Source organism: Pollachius pollachius (assembly GCF_949987615.1).
Source record: "Pollachius pollachius genome assembly, chromosome: 20".
Taxonomy (NCBI): domain Eukaryota; kingdom Metazoa; phylum Chordata; class Actinopteri; order Gadiformes; family Gadidae; genus Pollachius; species Pollachius pollachius.
Window position 1 is genome coordinate 8,950,344 of NC_136953.1, and position 16,392 is coordinate 8,966,735.

The window sequence follows — 16,392 nt, forward strand, 5'->3', positions numbered from 1 at the left end:
GAAAAGCTGCGGCGGTCCCGTTGGCCCAGCGATTCCAAAACCACAAATGCAAACTGTACTCTGTGTCATTCTGCAACAGAGAAAACCTATCATTAATATGTAAGGGGGGTGGGGGGGGGGGGGTCAAGTATGTGAAAGGGATGATGCCAAAATTGCATCAAATTGATAACATGTGATCGGTCAACCTGACTTAGGACGTTGCAGGCAAGAAAGGATGCCCGGAACACCAGGTCGCCCCGGTGGTTCAGGAAGGCCGTGTAGCCGCATTTGGCCGCCTCTCGGTCGGATGGGATGTGGACTCCACTCCGGTCTGGTTATTGTAATGCATGTTAACGGAAAGGTAATGCACCGTTTAATAACTAATCAAACAAATCTAACACGATCAAAACAATAAGAGATATATATGCTACATACATCATTCGTTTTATAAATGGAATGATTTGTTAAACATCAGTGTTACCTTCAAAATTGAAACTGAACTTCTCAGCGAGGAAGGTTGACTTTATTGTAACCCAGAAGTGACGTTCGTGGCAATGCGTCCAAAAGTCCCCTAATCATTCGAGAAACAATTTTGAGAACAATGTGCGTAAAGCCCTTCACAGTATAGTCTGATCTAAACGAAGTGAGAGTGGAGAATGAGATATGTTACCTGCCAGGACCGATGTCTCCAAGCACACAGCGAGGAGGAGCAAGGGGAAACATTTCCAAGTCATCCTACATTAAAGACGCGGAGCAATCAGCATGGGAACCTACGGAGGATCTCGAAATAAATGTGTTTATTTTATAAAAACAGACAAAAATTAAATACATATATAATCGACACCTATGTTTTTACGATGTTGCCAGTAGGATTTGTTTACATGGATATCTTGTATTGTTTACTCGCCAGATGCATTTCTGACTTGAAAGCCGCACCTGATTGGAGTTTTTTATAGCGAGCATGATCGCAGTAGACCAATGAGAGCACGATACACTTTGGATCGTGATTAAAGTAACAATTTAAATATGAGTCCTAGGCATTGACATGGAAGCATTCAATTCGTATAAATAAGTATCAGTTTTACAATCAAAATCCTTTGTTGGTCATTATAACTTTCACATTCCTTGCTTCCCTTCTTTCCCCGCTTATGGAAGCAAGTGACTAATGTTTGAATTTTAAAAGCTGCTGAACTTTGAATCTGTAAATATAAACACCTTTGAATTCATATCATTAAAATATTGCAGTTTGAAAACAAGGACAGCCGAATTTATTCGTTTTGAATTAACAAGTTGAAACATTTAAAGATCCAACTTGACCTTGTGTGTCTGACTCAGCGAATATTTGAAATCGTGTAGGCCTTTGGGAAATAATACAACTTGAAATTGGAAATTTCAATTTCAAACAGGCTTGTTTTCCAAGTATAAAATTTCAATGTTATGAACTCAAATATCATACACAAATTGCAACATAATGGCAGTGATTTGCGCCCCGACCCCCCCTCCTTCCTGCCCTGTGGGGGGCTTCACCACGGCGGGGGGCCGTCGCAGTGACATTATCTTCTGCGTGGTAAATGTTACCAAGTCACTTGAGGTTCATCGGGATTCAGATGAGTAATAGAGGATCCAATCTGCGAAATATGAAAATGGGACCGATAATAATGTATTATAATCATAATTAATGGTACATCTAGGAGAGTGTGGATGGTCATTTGAAAGTTACGATTTACCTATAACAATACGTGTTGTTGTATGTTGTATAACACACACAAAGACACCCACAGACACACACACACACACACACACAAAGACGTTTGTCATATCTACCTTAGGATTTGCCTAGGGAAATGTATAACCTTTTTTAATACCTTAAACACTTTAAACACACCATTGTCTTTATTTATTTTCAGCCGAGAGATGTGGGAGTCTTTCGTTGAACTGACCTCTTTTGAGCCCGATGCCTTTCACTGACACTCCCCGACTGTTGGAATGGAGCACTTCGTCCTGGTTTCTGGGGCCAACTGTTTGGCGGGGGTCCTACACATAAACACACACACGTATGCACACGCACTTGCACACTCAAATACACACACAGACAAACACCCACGCACTTGCACACTCAAACACACATTCAAACACACACACACACACACTCACACACACACACACACATACACATGCAGATACACACACACAAACATGCCCACACACACGCAAACAAACACAAACACACACACACACACACACACACACATACTACCTCATTAACATTTGAGTCACTTTGTGTCATTAGCAACGGCGCACAGCGTGTGAACATCACACTGTTTCCTTGACACGTATACAAAACCGCTAAAGATCGCTAATCACGACTGACACACCGAAATGGTATTATTAGAATCACATGTGTCATCTCGTTAAACAAAATGACTAAAGAAAACATAAACTTAACAAATGTCTCAACCAAGTACGCATCAGACACAATCACCATTAAAAGTTATTGTTCGTTCACTGTTTCAATGTTAGCATGGTTATTTTATTATATGGGGGCACGCTGGTCTTAATTATAAGACAGCAGGGGGTGGGTAAGGTTGGGGTGCCCCCCCCCCCCCCCCCCCACACACACACACACACACACATTTTTTTCCCCTTCTCCGAGTCATTCCTCTCTCCACCAATCACGTCGTCCGCTGGGTCGGGGTATGACGGGGGATAGGGTCGGGGGCGGTGTGGGGGGAGGCCTTGAAGTATAGGGTCGCTACTCAATTCATCGTTTTTATCTCTCATTGGTGACCGAGACTGCGAGGGAGAAACCTTGTTGGACGGACAGAGTGGGGAGGGAAATCTACAGACGCGCCACATTTTCCCCTTTCTTCGGTTTGAGCTCTCAGCCCTTTTGATTTGAACAAGGAGTTTAAAAAACTAAAATGACCTTGACCCAACTGTGCTACGTGTGCCTCGCAGTGCTGCTTGGATCCCTCGCGCTTTCCCGAGTGGACGGCGCTCCCCAGACGGAGCGGCTCGGAGAATACCTGGAGACGGAGGAGGTGAGTTTGGAAGAATTCGTTAAATAATTGCATTTTTTCTATATTTTTCAATTATGAAGTGTATATAAGTGTATATTGTATAGAAATTATTTCATTTTCTAAAAGATTTGAGTTATTTTTATTATAACATACAGGTGTTTTTGCTTTACTTGCTGTGGGTCAGGAAAATGGATTCTCTTAATTTTCTTGAAGTCTGTTGAATGGATTGGTTTTGTTATTACATTTTTACCAAGCTTTACATTTAGCGATATATGTGTTTTTGTTGGATCCAATTGTTTTGTAAATGTATATTTGCACTCTGTACCAGAATCTATAGGCCAACTCACACAATCTGAACCATATTTACCAACCATTTCGTTTTAACATAGTTTTATCTCCTTTAAAAGGACCTTGCTCGAATGCTCTTACTGGACTATCTGGCTGAAATGGCCCCTGCCCGCAACAACGAGGTACTACCCGAGGAGGAGGTGTCGGGGATCAGGGAAGTGATGCGGCGCCACCTGGCCCTTTCCCAAAGAGAGCGCAAGGCAGGCTGCCGGAACTTCTTTTGGAAGACGTTTACATCTTGTTAGTGCTTTAGACATATTATACATTTTACAGAAATTATTCTTGTGGCGTCTTTTTAATACCTATTTAATTTACAATTACTAAAGTCTGTTATTCCTTGTTTTTCAAGCAATGTTACTGTTTAGTTTGAGATGGAAATTATACTTAATTTATTGTTTTAATTGACTAGACCAGTTTCACAAGCTGTAAAGAACAAGGATGCCGAGCCAGACCTCATCACCACTGGACACAGCTGTAATGGGTGACGCAAAAAGATGCACTGTGTAAAAATGATTAAAACTGAACATAAAGTATATAAACTAAAATTAAAACAAAAACAAATTTTTAATAGGGTATTCTTTTTTTTTTAATGAAGTACAATCTGCATGGGAGAAGCCACATCATTTAGTCATATTTCTCTCATTTCATCAAACGGTTCCTATCACGGCTTGTGTCAAACGTACAACCCCGTGCTTCTTATTCGGTAGGCTACAAAACAGAAGCCTTCAGGTGGGTGATGCCACGGGGGTTTCGTTCATGTCGCGGCCGACTTCAACAAAGCAGGATTCGCATTGGCAGCGCAAACATAAACAACGACAAACCCAGCAGGTCGCGTTGATTTACTGACGTTGGCGTGTCTAGTATGTTAACTCATCTCATCACGGCACTTTGACCTCGGATAAGAAAATAACCTCAATGAGTTTTGATAATGTATTGTAAAAAAAAAAAAAAAGACAAGCGAGTAAATGTAACAAGGTGAATGAAGAGTAATGCATCAGAAAAACAAGGGTGGCACAGAGCCAGAAGTCATTGAGGTAAGCTTTTGGAAAAGATTAGCCCTTGATGGCGGATAAACACAGGACACACAAAATAAAAATAAAAAATAAAAATAAGTGTCGGACGGAAAGACCGGGTAAACAGGAAAAAGCCAAACTAAATAAATACTGTAACACAAAAAACGAGCCAGAGGACCTGGCTTGTTTACGTGGCCCTCAAAATAAGTTGTCTGACAACCCTGTTTTTCTTCTGCTTTGGGCAGTTGATTGAATTTGAACTTCATTGCACCTTCATATTCACGGTAACAGTCAAGTATAAAACAGTTTGTTTTTTTAAGTAACAACGAAAAAAAAATAAAAAATAATAATAATTGATTTCCGGACATCTAGAAATGTTGATTTGGCAGGAGGTCCCAAATGAAAGCCGTGCCTTGTTCTGTGTTGTACTAGCATACTAGCATCGGTTAGCGTTGAAACCAAACAATTATGTACAGTCACAGTTCACGTTGTATTTGATACTTTCTACGAGTTGGCTTTGGGGTCGTTCAACGCTCATAAGTACTTTTCATTTTTGAATACATTAATTCCACTATTTTCATATTTCAAACTAGTTCCCCTAAAATCCAATTGTAGTGAACACAGTGGAACCCCACATGTTGAACATCATATTATATACCATTATTCATATCCTATGACCTATGTCCTATGGAGGGTACAGGTGTAGACCAGGAGCCATCTTAAGAGTAACCAAAGGCAAACATCATACAAAGTAACACCGTCGCCTTCTTTGGTGAAACACCACATTCTGATTGGCCAAAGTCGGTGTCGCTGGACCCTCCTTTGAACCAATCCCAGTAACAAGCAAATGCAGTAGCCAATAGCCGTGTGTGCGGTGATTTGACGTTGTAAGTGGCTCCTGTGTTGGAGCCCTAGCTGCCTGCAGGTCAGGGTTTCTGAAGGTGACACTTAACCAAAGGGAATAAACGAGAAATAAAAATAAAATAACAACGAAACTATAGGACGGTATTTTTTAGTAAGGGACCCCGAGTCCGGCGGAAGCAAACAACAGAGTGCGTTTCACATGACAAGTCACGAGCGTGACCGCTGTGAACAGGAAACAACATTAGCGATTCTGTACCACTAGGGGGCACCAAAGAACCGAAGCCTCAAGTGTGGCCTCAGAAAAACGCGGTACAGAGGGAGTACCATGATTTTGTATATTTTTGTTATCTTTTAGACCCCCGACTCCTTCAACCAGATCGGATTCTGCCATTATTTTGAAACTGCTCGAGAGTTGATTGGCCAGTGGAACCAACCGACGGCTTCCGCGGCGTGCTAGCAGTCGGTGGATATTTTGGCGGAAAGGTCCTGGATGCGGCGGGCGCTGCAGCCCTTGCACAGGATGTGACCGTCCAGCGGGTAGCACCCCCGACCCTCCTCCTCGGACGACAGCAGCAGGCCGCACTCCTGGATGGACACACACACACACATACACACACACACACACACACACACACAGTTCACTCCTTCCCCCTCATGAATCCATTACAGCCACCCCTATCTTACCACCAGGTAAAATATTGATTGCAGTCAGGAGGAAGATCTAAATCTAAAAATCCGCCCTATAGTCTAAAGATGCGCCCATTATGCATGGTTTTTTCTCACCCACATCAGTACTGGTAGTGAAACGGTGACCCTATTCCTCAAGCACTGCATTCAGCCGTGTTGAAGTGACAACGGGGTCCTTCACAACGCCAGCATCAGTTAAAGTCGAGTATGAGACGCACAAATCATCACCTATAAACAATTATGTTTGGCCTTAAAGGTGAACCATTATACCACCAGGTGTGAATGTGATTAGCCGTTACAAGCCGTTTTGAAAATCCACCTCTTCTTTTGATGTCAGAACGAGCCGATTTTCAAAACGTCTTGTAGCGGCTATCGACACTCACACCTGGTGGTATGATAAGTCACCTTTAATAACAAAGGCTTGCGTGTGTGCGTGCGTGCCTCTCACCTCACAGACGTAACAGTTGACGTGGAAGCTGCGGTCCAGCGCTACGATGCGTACCGTCTCCTCCTGGCCCGGCTCGGGCATGATGGCCTGGCCACACACTGAGCAGCGCGGGGCAAACTTCCTGCTCCCCACGCACACGCACACGCACACGCACGCACACACACACACACACACACACACACAGATAGGAGACAGGATGGAGGGTATAAACTAGAGTGCTCTTCAGTGGTTCCGTGTGTTTGAGTGCAGGGATCTCCGAAAATGAAGAAGAACAATCATAATATGATACAAATTTCTGTGTTTACCGACAATATCTCACGCTTCTTCTAAGTGACATATTATCTTACTGAAGTGATCCACGTAGGCAGCTCTCATTTACAATACAGTGGGACATTGGGTCACCCAGACAAAAAAAAAGAAAGAAAAGTGTCAAATAGTGTAACGAATGACAGTTCGCGGATGAGGCGGATTAAATAAATCCCCCCCTGCTGAGAGTCTTCCACCAATCAGCAATGACAGCCCCATACCCAAGTCTCCTGAACCTTCTGAAAGTCTGTAAGGACGTATTTGGTGGTAAATGAATGTCCCCAGAACTTAACTTAGACTTATACACCCACACTAACTTAGACACATACTAACTTAGACTCATACTAACTTAGACTCATACACCCACACTAACTTAGACTCATACTAACTTAGACTCATACACCCACACTAACTTAGACTCATACTAACTTAGACTTATACACCCACACTAACTTAGACACATACTAACTTAGACTCATACTAACTTAGACTCATACACCCACACTAACTTAGACTCATACTAACTTAGACTCATACGCCCACACTAACTTAGACTCATACTAACTTAGACTCATACTAACTTAGACTCATACGCCCACACTAACTTAGACTCATACATACACCTGCGGTGGGGTTAGTTTTAGTGTGGGTGTGGGTGTGCGCACCTGTGGAAGTCCTCGATGCAGTGGATCTGGGAGGTGGCGTCCACGGTGAAGGGCACCCCGTCCAGGCAGCAGTTGCACACCACGCAGGTGAAACAGCGCGGGTGGTAGGCCTTGCCCATGGCCCGCAGGATGCGGTCCAGGATGGGCTTGGAGCACTTAGAGCATCGCTCCAGCGTACTCTAGTGCACAGACACGAGGAGAGAGACAGAGGGAGGGAGAGAGAGACACAGGAGAGAATGGGTTTTGCTTCCCACTGAAACCCTGACCACGACTCGCTCACCGCTTTTATACAGAGGGATGACCTACCAAAGGACGTTTTTGTCGCACATCGAACCTACTTCTTTTAAATAAAAAGGTAGACATTGAGCATTTTCAATTGGCCACAGACGGCCACTCATGCTGAAAATGGGCCACTCAAATGAAGCTTGATTAACATTTTACACATTCGATTGGATCAGGAATTGAGGAAATTGCTTAACAATTATTTTCTATCCTTTTTTTTCCATTTGTATTATTGTTATTGTCTTATCGGTTGTGTATGTGACATCAATTGTATTTAGCGCTAAACAACTTTGCACCCTCGTACATAACAGATCTCCTCCATCGCCGCTCCGCTGATGCCAACCTTCTCACCTCCATCACCAAGACCAAGTATCGCACCCTGGGGGACAGAGCCTTCGCCGCCCCTACCCTCTGGAACTCCCTCCCTCTGGCCATTCGAAACGCTGACACACTCTGTTCATTCAAAAGTCAACTTAAAACCTATCTCTTCAGGACCACCTACAACATTTGACAAATCATCCTCCGCCATCTTCCACTCTCTCCCGCTCTCTTAATGTGTTGCCTATTGTTGTGGTGTTGTTTATTTTTTCCCTTTTGTTTGATTGTCTGAACTGTCTGTATGTATTCCTTTCTTATTTGTAAAGCGTCTTTGAGCGCTATAAAAGAAAAAAGAAAAGCGCTATAACAAAACGGATCACTTATTAGTAGTATTATTATTTATCACATTCACATCGTTAGCATTTTCTTTGCGACGTGTTGCAAAGAAAATGCACCAAAACCACAACAAAGCAAGGAGCCAGACCAAGCTGGGGCCTGTGGCCGCAGCTCAAACTCACGATGTAGCAGCTCTCGCAGTAGCTCTTCTTGTCCAGGGCGTAGAAGGGCTTCCCCCGCAGGCGGGCGTGGCAGGTGATGCAGGTGAAGCACTCCACGTGGAACACCTGCTCCATGGCGATGCAGCCGCTGCCGTCGCCCAGCACGTTGTCCCCGCAGCGAGCACAGCGGCCTGGGGAACCAGACGCACGCATAAGGTCACGCTTTGGAACAAACGGTGCAGGAAACGGCACGCAATACAGCAGGCGGTGCTGTTATTGTGTTTGGTGTGAAGCCGCTGCTGTTTAGAGCATCCACGTGGACTAAAAGGTGGGACCTTCCCGATGACGCCGCTGTCCTGAATGTAGTCATCACTGGTACAAGTGTCGCTTGGAAAAAGAGTCCCTTAATATGCCCTTAATATAAATGTAGACATTTAAGAAAAGAGGAAGAAAATTTGCAACAAAAAAAAGGGTGTGGTCGTATAGAGGTTGAAAAGGGTTGTAGAATTTATTACAAAAAAGAGTTGAGATCGTTTCACTCAATATGTTTTTTCTCCCCTTTGACTAACCACAACGACTAAGTTCCGCTGCTTTTATGACTTAAAAAAAGAGAGAGCATCATTAACGTGTGCATTGAAAGAACAAAGACCGTACCAAAGTATTCCTCGACAGGGGGGTGGTTCATGTCGTACACCAGCTTCTTGGTCAGCCGGTCCAGCTCCTCTTCAGGTCTGGGTGTGGACGCCCCCTGGAGGACACATAGTGAAACAGTAAGGACGGCTGGACACACAGGGTAGATAGAGACACAGGGTAGATAGAGACACAGGGTAGATAGAGACACAGGGTAGATAGAGACACAGGGTAGATAGATACACAGGGTAGATAAGACACAGGGTAGATAGATACACAGGGTAGACAGAGACACAGGGTAGACAGAGACACAGTGTAGACAGAGACACAGGGTAGATAGAGACACAGGGTAGATAGATACACAGGGTAGATAGAGACACAGGGTAGATAGAGACACAGGGTAGATAGATACACAGGGTAGATAGATACACAGGGTAGATAGAGACACAGGGTAGATAGATACACAGGGTAGATAGAGACACAGGGTAGATAGATACACAGGGTACTGCTCAAACACATTGGCAAGGTTAAAACCAACTGGCCGGTCAGTTCATCAATGCGTGGGGAAAGTATGTAGCAAATCAATCTCGATTATTATATGAAATGATTTGAAATACAGCTGGACTCGTTTTCGTAACGCAGCGCGCAACCGCAGACAAAAAGAGGAACTTTGGTGTGCGGTACAAACGGTACAAACAAAATGGTAGTTCAGCCCTTCCTCAAACCTTATTTAACCAACCACTGCTTTGTTCTAGACTTCCCAATATGTCCCCGTGACTCGGTTGCGTCTGAACCCACCACATGCTCCAGTTGTCTCGCGCAGCACACCACTTGTGCGCCTCCAGCAACTGAATCTCATCCCTCATGCGAAAACCACTTGCGTTGCCGCGGCGATCGTACCCCAGGCCCCCAAGACGCTCCACCCCTTCTGCTGCTGCGGCTCCGCCCCCCTCACCTTGTTCGTCTGGTAGGCCGGCCCCTGGCCGCCCTCGGGCCCCCTCTGGGCCCCTCTGCCGGCCCCCTGGTGGCCCGGCTCCGCCCCGGGGTGGTGCATCTCCTGGCCCTGGGGGGCCCCGGCGTACCGGCCCCGCTGGTGCTGGTGCAGGCGGGGCGGCGGCGGCGTGTGTGCCTGCTCCGCCTGCCGGCCCGTCTGGGAGTAGGTGACGGGCTGCGCCGTCTTCACCTGCACGCTGAAGCGGGGCCCGGTGGGGGTGGAGGCGGTGGAGTAGGACGCCGGCACCGGCTGGGGGTAGGGCTTGGGGCCGGCGCTGGGGGAGGAGGCCGAGGCGTAGTAGTCCTGCTGCGGGGGGGGCTGGGGGTGAGGGTGGAGGTGGTGGTGGTGGTGGTGCTGGGGGCCGGCCTGGTGGTGCTGGGGGCCGGCCTGGTGGTGCTGGGGGCCGGCCTGGTGGTGCTGGGGGCCGGCCTGGTGGTGCTGGGGGCCGGCCTGGTGGTGCTGGGGGTACTGGGGCTCGGCGGGGTAGGCCCGGGCCTGGTGGTACTGGTTCTGGGAGGGGTGGGGGGGGTAGCCCACGGAGGGCCGGCTCGGCAGCGGGGGCGGGGCCACGCTCTGGGGGGAGGGGCTGTAGCGATCCGCCTGGGGGTGGGGGCTATAGGGCACGTTGTCGTAGAGCTGGGGGGGGGGGGGGGGGGAGAGAAGAGACATGGTCAGCCTGGGGGTCTTACCGTCTCCCTAGCTCCGCTCAGACCCCCCCCCCCCCAGGGGGGGGGGTGTCGCCCGGCCCACCTGCGTGTTGGGGTCCTGCTGGTGGCTGTCCAGGTCGGCCAGCATGCTGGTCAGGGAGTCGATGTCGGCGTCGATGTTGGAGCGGTGGCCCATGGGGTTGTCATGGCTACGCTGCTGAAAGAAAGGACCAGGAAGAACACCGTGAGTTTTCTTTTCCCTCAGCTCGGCTCCGGCGGTCTCCCTCTGCTGCAGCCCACTGGCAGAGTTTGTGTCCCCGCGTCCCACAACATGATTGGTCGAAACACATATAAAGACAGACAAAGTGAAACTGGCTGTTCCCATTGGCCATCAGACTTGAGATATTAACCTAAAGTCTGTTTTGTGAGAATAGATTTTCCCCAACAACGGTTGAATCTTTCATTATTGCAGCAGCCCCCTACCCTTTGCACGTAGCCATCCATGTGGGGGCTCCAGCTGCGGTCTTCTTTAGGGCCGTGGGGGGGAGGAGGAGGGTAGTAGTGGTCACTGGATGAATGATGAGCAGGTCCCCCTGGTGGTTGGAGTGGGCATTACAAACAACAAGTACATTTTTCGTTTGGGGGTTCTTTAAATATCAAAGCTATTCCAATAGGATTAATGAATTAAAGGAGGACGGGGAAAAATTGAAAGTAAACCCCAAAAAACCAGAGCAACAAACTCACCACATCGGCCATCATTATCATTACCACTTCATTCTCATTATTAACACCATCCTCATCGTAAACCCTTCATCATCCTCATCGGTGTGATTGATTCAGGCTGATCGGTCGGTCGTACCTGGGGGTCCAGTTGCCATGTATCTGGTGGCTACTCCACCACCTCCACCTCCTCCACCTCCTCCTCCTCCACCGTCTCCGTTCTGCTCGTAGAGGTTGTACTTGGGCCGGGCCGGTTGGCCGGGGGGGCCCTTCTTGTTGGGGAGCCGATAGATGTCGCCCCCTGCGGTGACGTGGGACATCGGGGGGCCGGTCTGCTCGGCGGGGTCCAGGGTCCTGGGCGGGAGCCAGGTGGGGCCGGACATGTCACGCCTTCTGAAGGGGGACCGACACGGACAGAGGGGGAGACGTGAAGGTTCTGTGGGGACGGCTGGCAGACAGGAATCCTCCCAGGTTTGCCCTTAGGCAGAGGTCACAGAGACTGGAGTGAGAAGGAATCCATAGGAATTTAATAAGTGAATGGGGACCTGGGATATAGATCCTTCATGAGACCATAGAGTATGTGTTTCATTATATATATATATATATATATATATATATACGATTTTTTGCTACCGTTTTGACTGAAGGACGCATGTCTGTAATGTGCGATGGGCTAAAAACATTGAGGTCAGTGTACAATGACAAGTCACTGGTGCCGTTATTGTGCATGGTAATAAATACGAATTGGTTCATCGGAACCATTCATCGTTATGTGTCAATGCGTCACAAGACCTCGGAAAGCATTGGTTTAAAGCGAAAATAAGTGGCAGGGCTGCATTCTTACACATTGCCACCAATCATGACACTCGCCAATGGATTCCCTGCCCCAACTTAAGGGGCCATCTGTACAGCCCTTTGTCACGTGTAACCAATGGAAACCGAGTGATGCTTCATTTATTATGTTTCCAATGGCAACACATTGACTTAACAATGGGCTTCTGGTAGAAAGACAGGAAGACAGGCCCTACTCTAAAAAGGCAAGGGGACTTCCAACAAGGGGTTCACTGTGCTGCTAAACACCAGCGTGAGTGTGCGTGTGCGTCTGCGTGTGTGCATGTGAAACCTCAACCAAGATCCATGGCACTGATATGGTTGGAAAACCGTAAAAAAAAACATTAAGTACACACACACACACACACACACACACACACACACACACACACAGGTGGTGTCCCCTGGCCTGTTTCTCAGCACAATAGTAATTGTTGTTCAGCTGTTTGTACTCATAGATTTCCAAATTAAGTTGAGGCAAAGACTAACAGAGGAAAACTTATGCAACCGCCAGGTGTCTCAATACACAGGGACACCTGGCTCGCATAACGATATTATTGCACATCCTCCAAGGAATAAAGGAAATAATAATGCAAAGAAAATAAATAACCAAATAATGCACGAGAGCAGCTGAAAAATATATCAGCTGGCCGTTCTTTTTATTCTTAACATTTATATGAATATATGAGCTTCCAATGACGTTCATTGCTGCCATTAATATGCTCAGTCTTTTGCTTTTTTTTAATCAAATTATTGATATGGTTCTGCAAATGGGTATTCTGAAAGAGAGAGTTTGGTATTGCATATCAAATAATTGGATGATAAAGGGATATTATCTTTCATTGGAGTGATGGTCTGGTGCGGCATAATAGAGTACTAGTACAATTACATATTTATATAACTCTACTCCCAGCTTGTACATGGGTTGGGCTTTAAATTGTAAGCGAAGCTCCGATTTCAGCTGGAATTCAAACAAAAATGTGTTAAGGGTCTAAAAGTCGTTAGGAGTTGTATGCATACGACCCAGGATATCTGTTATGCTTTTTTAGCACAGTTGTTGTGTATGATAGTTATAAATCAGTGTTATGCATGATGCATATATAAGGCGCCACCCACCGTGACGTTATACTATATGTGTCCGAGAGGCATAAACCTCTTTCGGACTGCACTGTCAACAACCGCTGCCCAGAGAGCTCAACACATCCACACACCTCGCCGCCTGTGCCCATTTTTCGTGATGTAGGAGAGTATTGTAAAAGGCACTTCGACATCACGAAAACAACGCTCCTGCGCTCGGAGCACAGTAGAACGTACTGGTTGGCAAAAACTGGAAAAAACATACGATTATACTCCAGTTTTCTATAATTACGGTCTTATTTCGATAACAGTGATCAATTGGCAAGATCCTATACAATATATGTGACCAGATTTTAAACAAAAGCAACGATTTTGGGTTCACTGCCCCCAGTCAATGTTCACATATTGGAAATAACCACCATCGGTATTATTATTTGAAAGATTAAGGAACAAAATCGCAGCGACTGCTACGCCACTGACACGATATAAACCCTTTTCTAAATCCGGGATGAACACACACACCCAAATCCCGGGATTTCTGGGCCATGACATTAATCACAGCGGCTTTATCAGTCTGATTTATGTGGTTGGCGAGACAATGCCTGTGCATTTGCGAGGTTATGTTTTAACCGTTTCCCTCTTTCTATGAATGAGTAAAAAAAAAAAAAAACGCTGACGGCTGCAACTCTTGAATCAAATTCCAAAGTTGCGTCGCCCGAATCCTCGCGATACGTGGTTTTGTTCCATTGTTACAAATACACGTATGAATACAAAAATCATCTTAGGGTGTGTCAATACAAATCAATTGGAATTAAACAATGTTGCGGCGGAACAGCTGAAATCAACAGTAATGCATCCGGATTCCTACCTTTTTACGTAGCCACTCTTCTGTCATTCAGTCTCATCTGCAAATAGATTATGTTCAAATCGGTGAGAGACGACTAGCAGCATATCAACCACAATACACACAGCCTTTTCTATACGTAGGTCCAGCGAATTGGTCGATTTGCAACGTGAACGCAAACCGTCGTGTGTCCAAATGTATTTGGGTTCATGTGGATAGCATCTAGCATGTCTCTGGTGTGTATTTACGCGACCACAACACCGCATTGAGGATCTTGATAAGATATAATGACTGCTAAATGGCTACCATTAACTTTAATCACATGTTTGTTTACTTGTTAAGATAGCACTGCCTTGAACTGCGCCTCGTCTCCGGGGCTACTTTCATAGATGTAACGCAAAGAAGCAACGCCAAAGCCACCCGCTCTTTCGCTATGTTTGCACAAACACCACAAAAACACACTACCATTTTTATACATATATTTTTTTGCAATCGGAATATCAACAGAAGCGACGTCAAAAACAACTTTCTCCTATTTCTGTTTCGTTTCGGTAACCTACTTTCTCGTGGATCCCGAGTTTGTCACACACTAACAGGCCTTCTGCAAACCACCAGTAGCAGTCGTCACCACATTCCAGCCCTGTGACGTAGCGGGCTGTGAGTGGTCACGGGCCGCGGCGCCGCTCGCGAGCCCATCTATCTTGCTGACCAGTAAAACAACACCATGGAATGCACTGAACCACAAGCTATTACAAAAAACCGGTATAGATTACATAATATATATGATTATATTACTTATAGATACTATATTTAGATTTGATATTTACATATATATAATTACATTATAATTTCCTTTTTTTTTTATTTACTTAAAAAAAATCCATAGCGACTTACAATAAGTGCATTAAATCATGAAGATACAACCCATAAATGCAATTATCATGCAAGTACATACAATGAATCAAGTAGGCTAACTGCTTCAAGGGCTACATGTTAGAAGCAAGAGATTTTTCTTTTCATTGACCAAGCTGCAGTCTCAACAGATTACTTTTCAGTCTGCGAGGCGAAGATTTGTTGGGTTTCTGTCCTGATGCTGTTAGTGGAGAGCTTGTGCCAAACAATCAGGATTCTGCTGAGTAGCTTGCATGTAGCGAGGGAGAAGCATAGAGCGTAGTGGTGGTCAGGCTGGAGTGCATGGTTTTACCATGTCCGGAGTCTTTTGCAGCACAGTAGGACAGAACCGGGCACTTGAATCAGATCCCAGCGGCCAACGGTAGCCAGTGCAGGGTGTGGAGGAGTGATGTAAGTGTGGGAGAACTGGGGTGGCAGACCAGCCGGGCTGCTGCATTCTGGATGAGCTGCAGAGGAGGAATGGCCCGTGCAGGCAGACCTGCCAGAAGGGAGTCCAGACGCAAGATGACCACAGCCTGCATCAAATGGCCTCCCGGATGAGGAATGGACGGATCCTCCTGATGTTGTAGAACATAAAGAGGAAGAGCAGGTTCTCGCGGCGATGTTGACCAGCTGTCAGACACTGAAAGACAGCTGGTCATCCAGTGTCCCCCCCCCCCCCCCCCCCCCCCATCCCGAGGTCCCTTGGGGTCTGCGTCACCGGGCCCCAAGGAGTAGTCAATATTGATGAACAGTTGGTGGCTTGGAGGATCCCCTCCCTGGAAGGAAGAGCCGCTCAGTCTTGTCCAGATGGAGCTTTGTTGTGTGTTGATATCCAGAGATGTCACGCAGAGATTCGTGCTGGCGCCTGGGTGAATTAGTAGTGTGTCATCTGCATAGCTGTGGTAGGAAAAGCCATGTGAGTGAATGACAGAACCCAGTGACCTGGCCGACAGTGATAATAGGATGCGATCCAGGAAAGAACCCAGAGGGACACTAGGGTACAATTACATATATTAGATATATAATAGATATTATAAAATGTAATGTTACACAACATGTGTTTACAGATGTTGGGTCCCTGCCAGGGAAGGCATCCCCCGGGTCCTAATCAAGGAGGGGGTCATGTTGTGGAAGGATCCGGCCTAATCTAGCCCTGATAATATAATATTAAAGGTGAAGTGTGTGGAAATTTGTTGCATCCAGGAAAGGCCTACCTATCTACCTAGGAAGCGGGTCCTCTTCCATGGGGTTGTCATGTTGCACCACAATGTCTCTACAGTAGCTCAGAATGGACAAACGGCTATGTAGAGAAGGGTTTTGGGCTAAGA

The 16,392-nt window shown here is 46.3% G+C and overlaps 1 protein-coding gene across 5 annotated transcripts; it reads right to left on the reverse strand.

Moving 5' to 3' along the window:
* Positions 1-3,922: 3,922 nt before the first annotated feature.
* trip6 (thyroid hormone receptor interactor 6) lies at positions 3,923-14,800 on the reverse strand. Of its 5 annotated transcripts, none has more exons than XM_079758191.1 (11): positions 14,731-14,800; positions 14,195-14,231; positions 11,558-11,811; positions 11,182-11,291; positions 10,802-10,912; positions 10,013-10,687; positions 9,082-9,175; positions 8,449-8,618; positions 7,331-7,509; positions 6,360-6,480; positions 3,923-5,809 (listed from the first exon to the last, which is right to left on the reverse strand). In XM_079758191.1, exons 3-11 carry the CDS (start codon positions 11,799-11,801, stop codon positions 5,678-5,680), a joined length of 1,836 nt encoding a protein of 611 aa, XP_079614317.1. In that variant the 5' UTR covers positions 11,802-11,811; positions 14,195-14,231; positions 14,731-14,800; the 3' UTR covers positions 3,923-5,677. The 5 variants fall into 5 exon arrangements, with proteins under 5 accessions (XP_079614317.1, XP_079614313.1, XP_079614314.1 ...); XM_079758187.1 differs by having other exon boundaries at positions 10,802-10,915; XM_079758188.1 differs by having other exon boundaries at positions 10,802-10,915; positions 11,558-11,808; positions 14,731-14,772.
* Positions 14,801-16,392: the final 1,592 nt, after the last annotated feature.

Bases quoted from the DNA above. Each gene is read 5' to 3' on its own strand.
- trip6 (XM_079758187.1), bottom strand. From the start codon at position 11,801: ATGTCCGGCCCCACCTGGCTCCCGCCCAGGACCCTGGACCCCGCCGAG. The intron at 11,292-11,557 runs GTACGACCGACC...TCCAACCACCAG, and splicing joins CATGGCAACTGGACCCCCAG to GGGGACCTGCTCATCATTCA. The intron at 10,916-11,181 runs GTAGGGGGCTGC...CCTTTCTTTCAG, and splicing joins TGGATGGCTACGTGCAAAGG to CAGCGTAGCCATGACAACCC.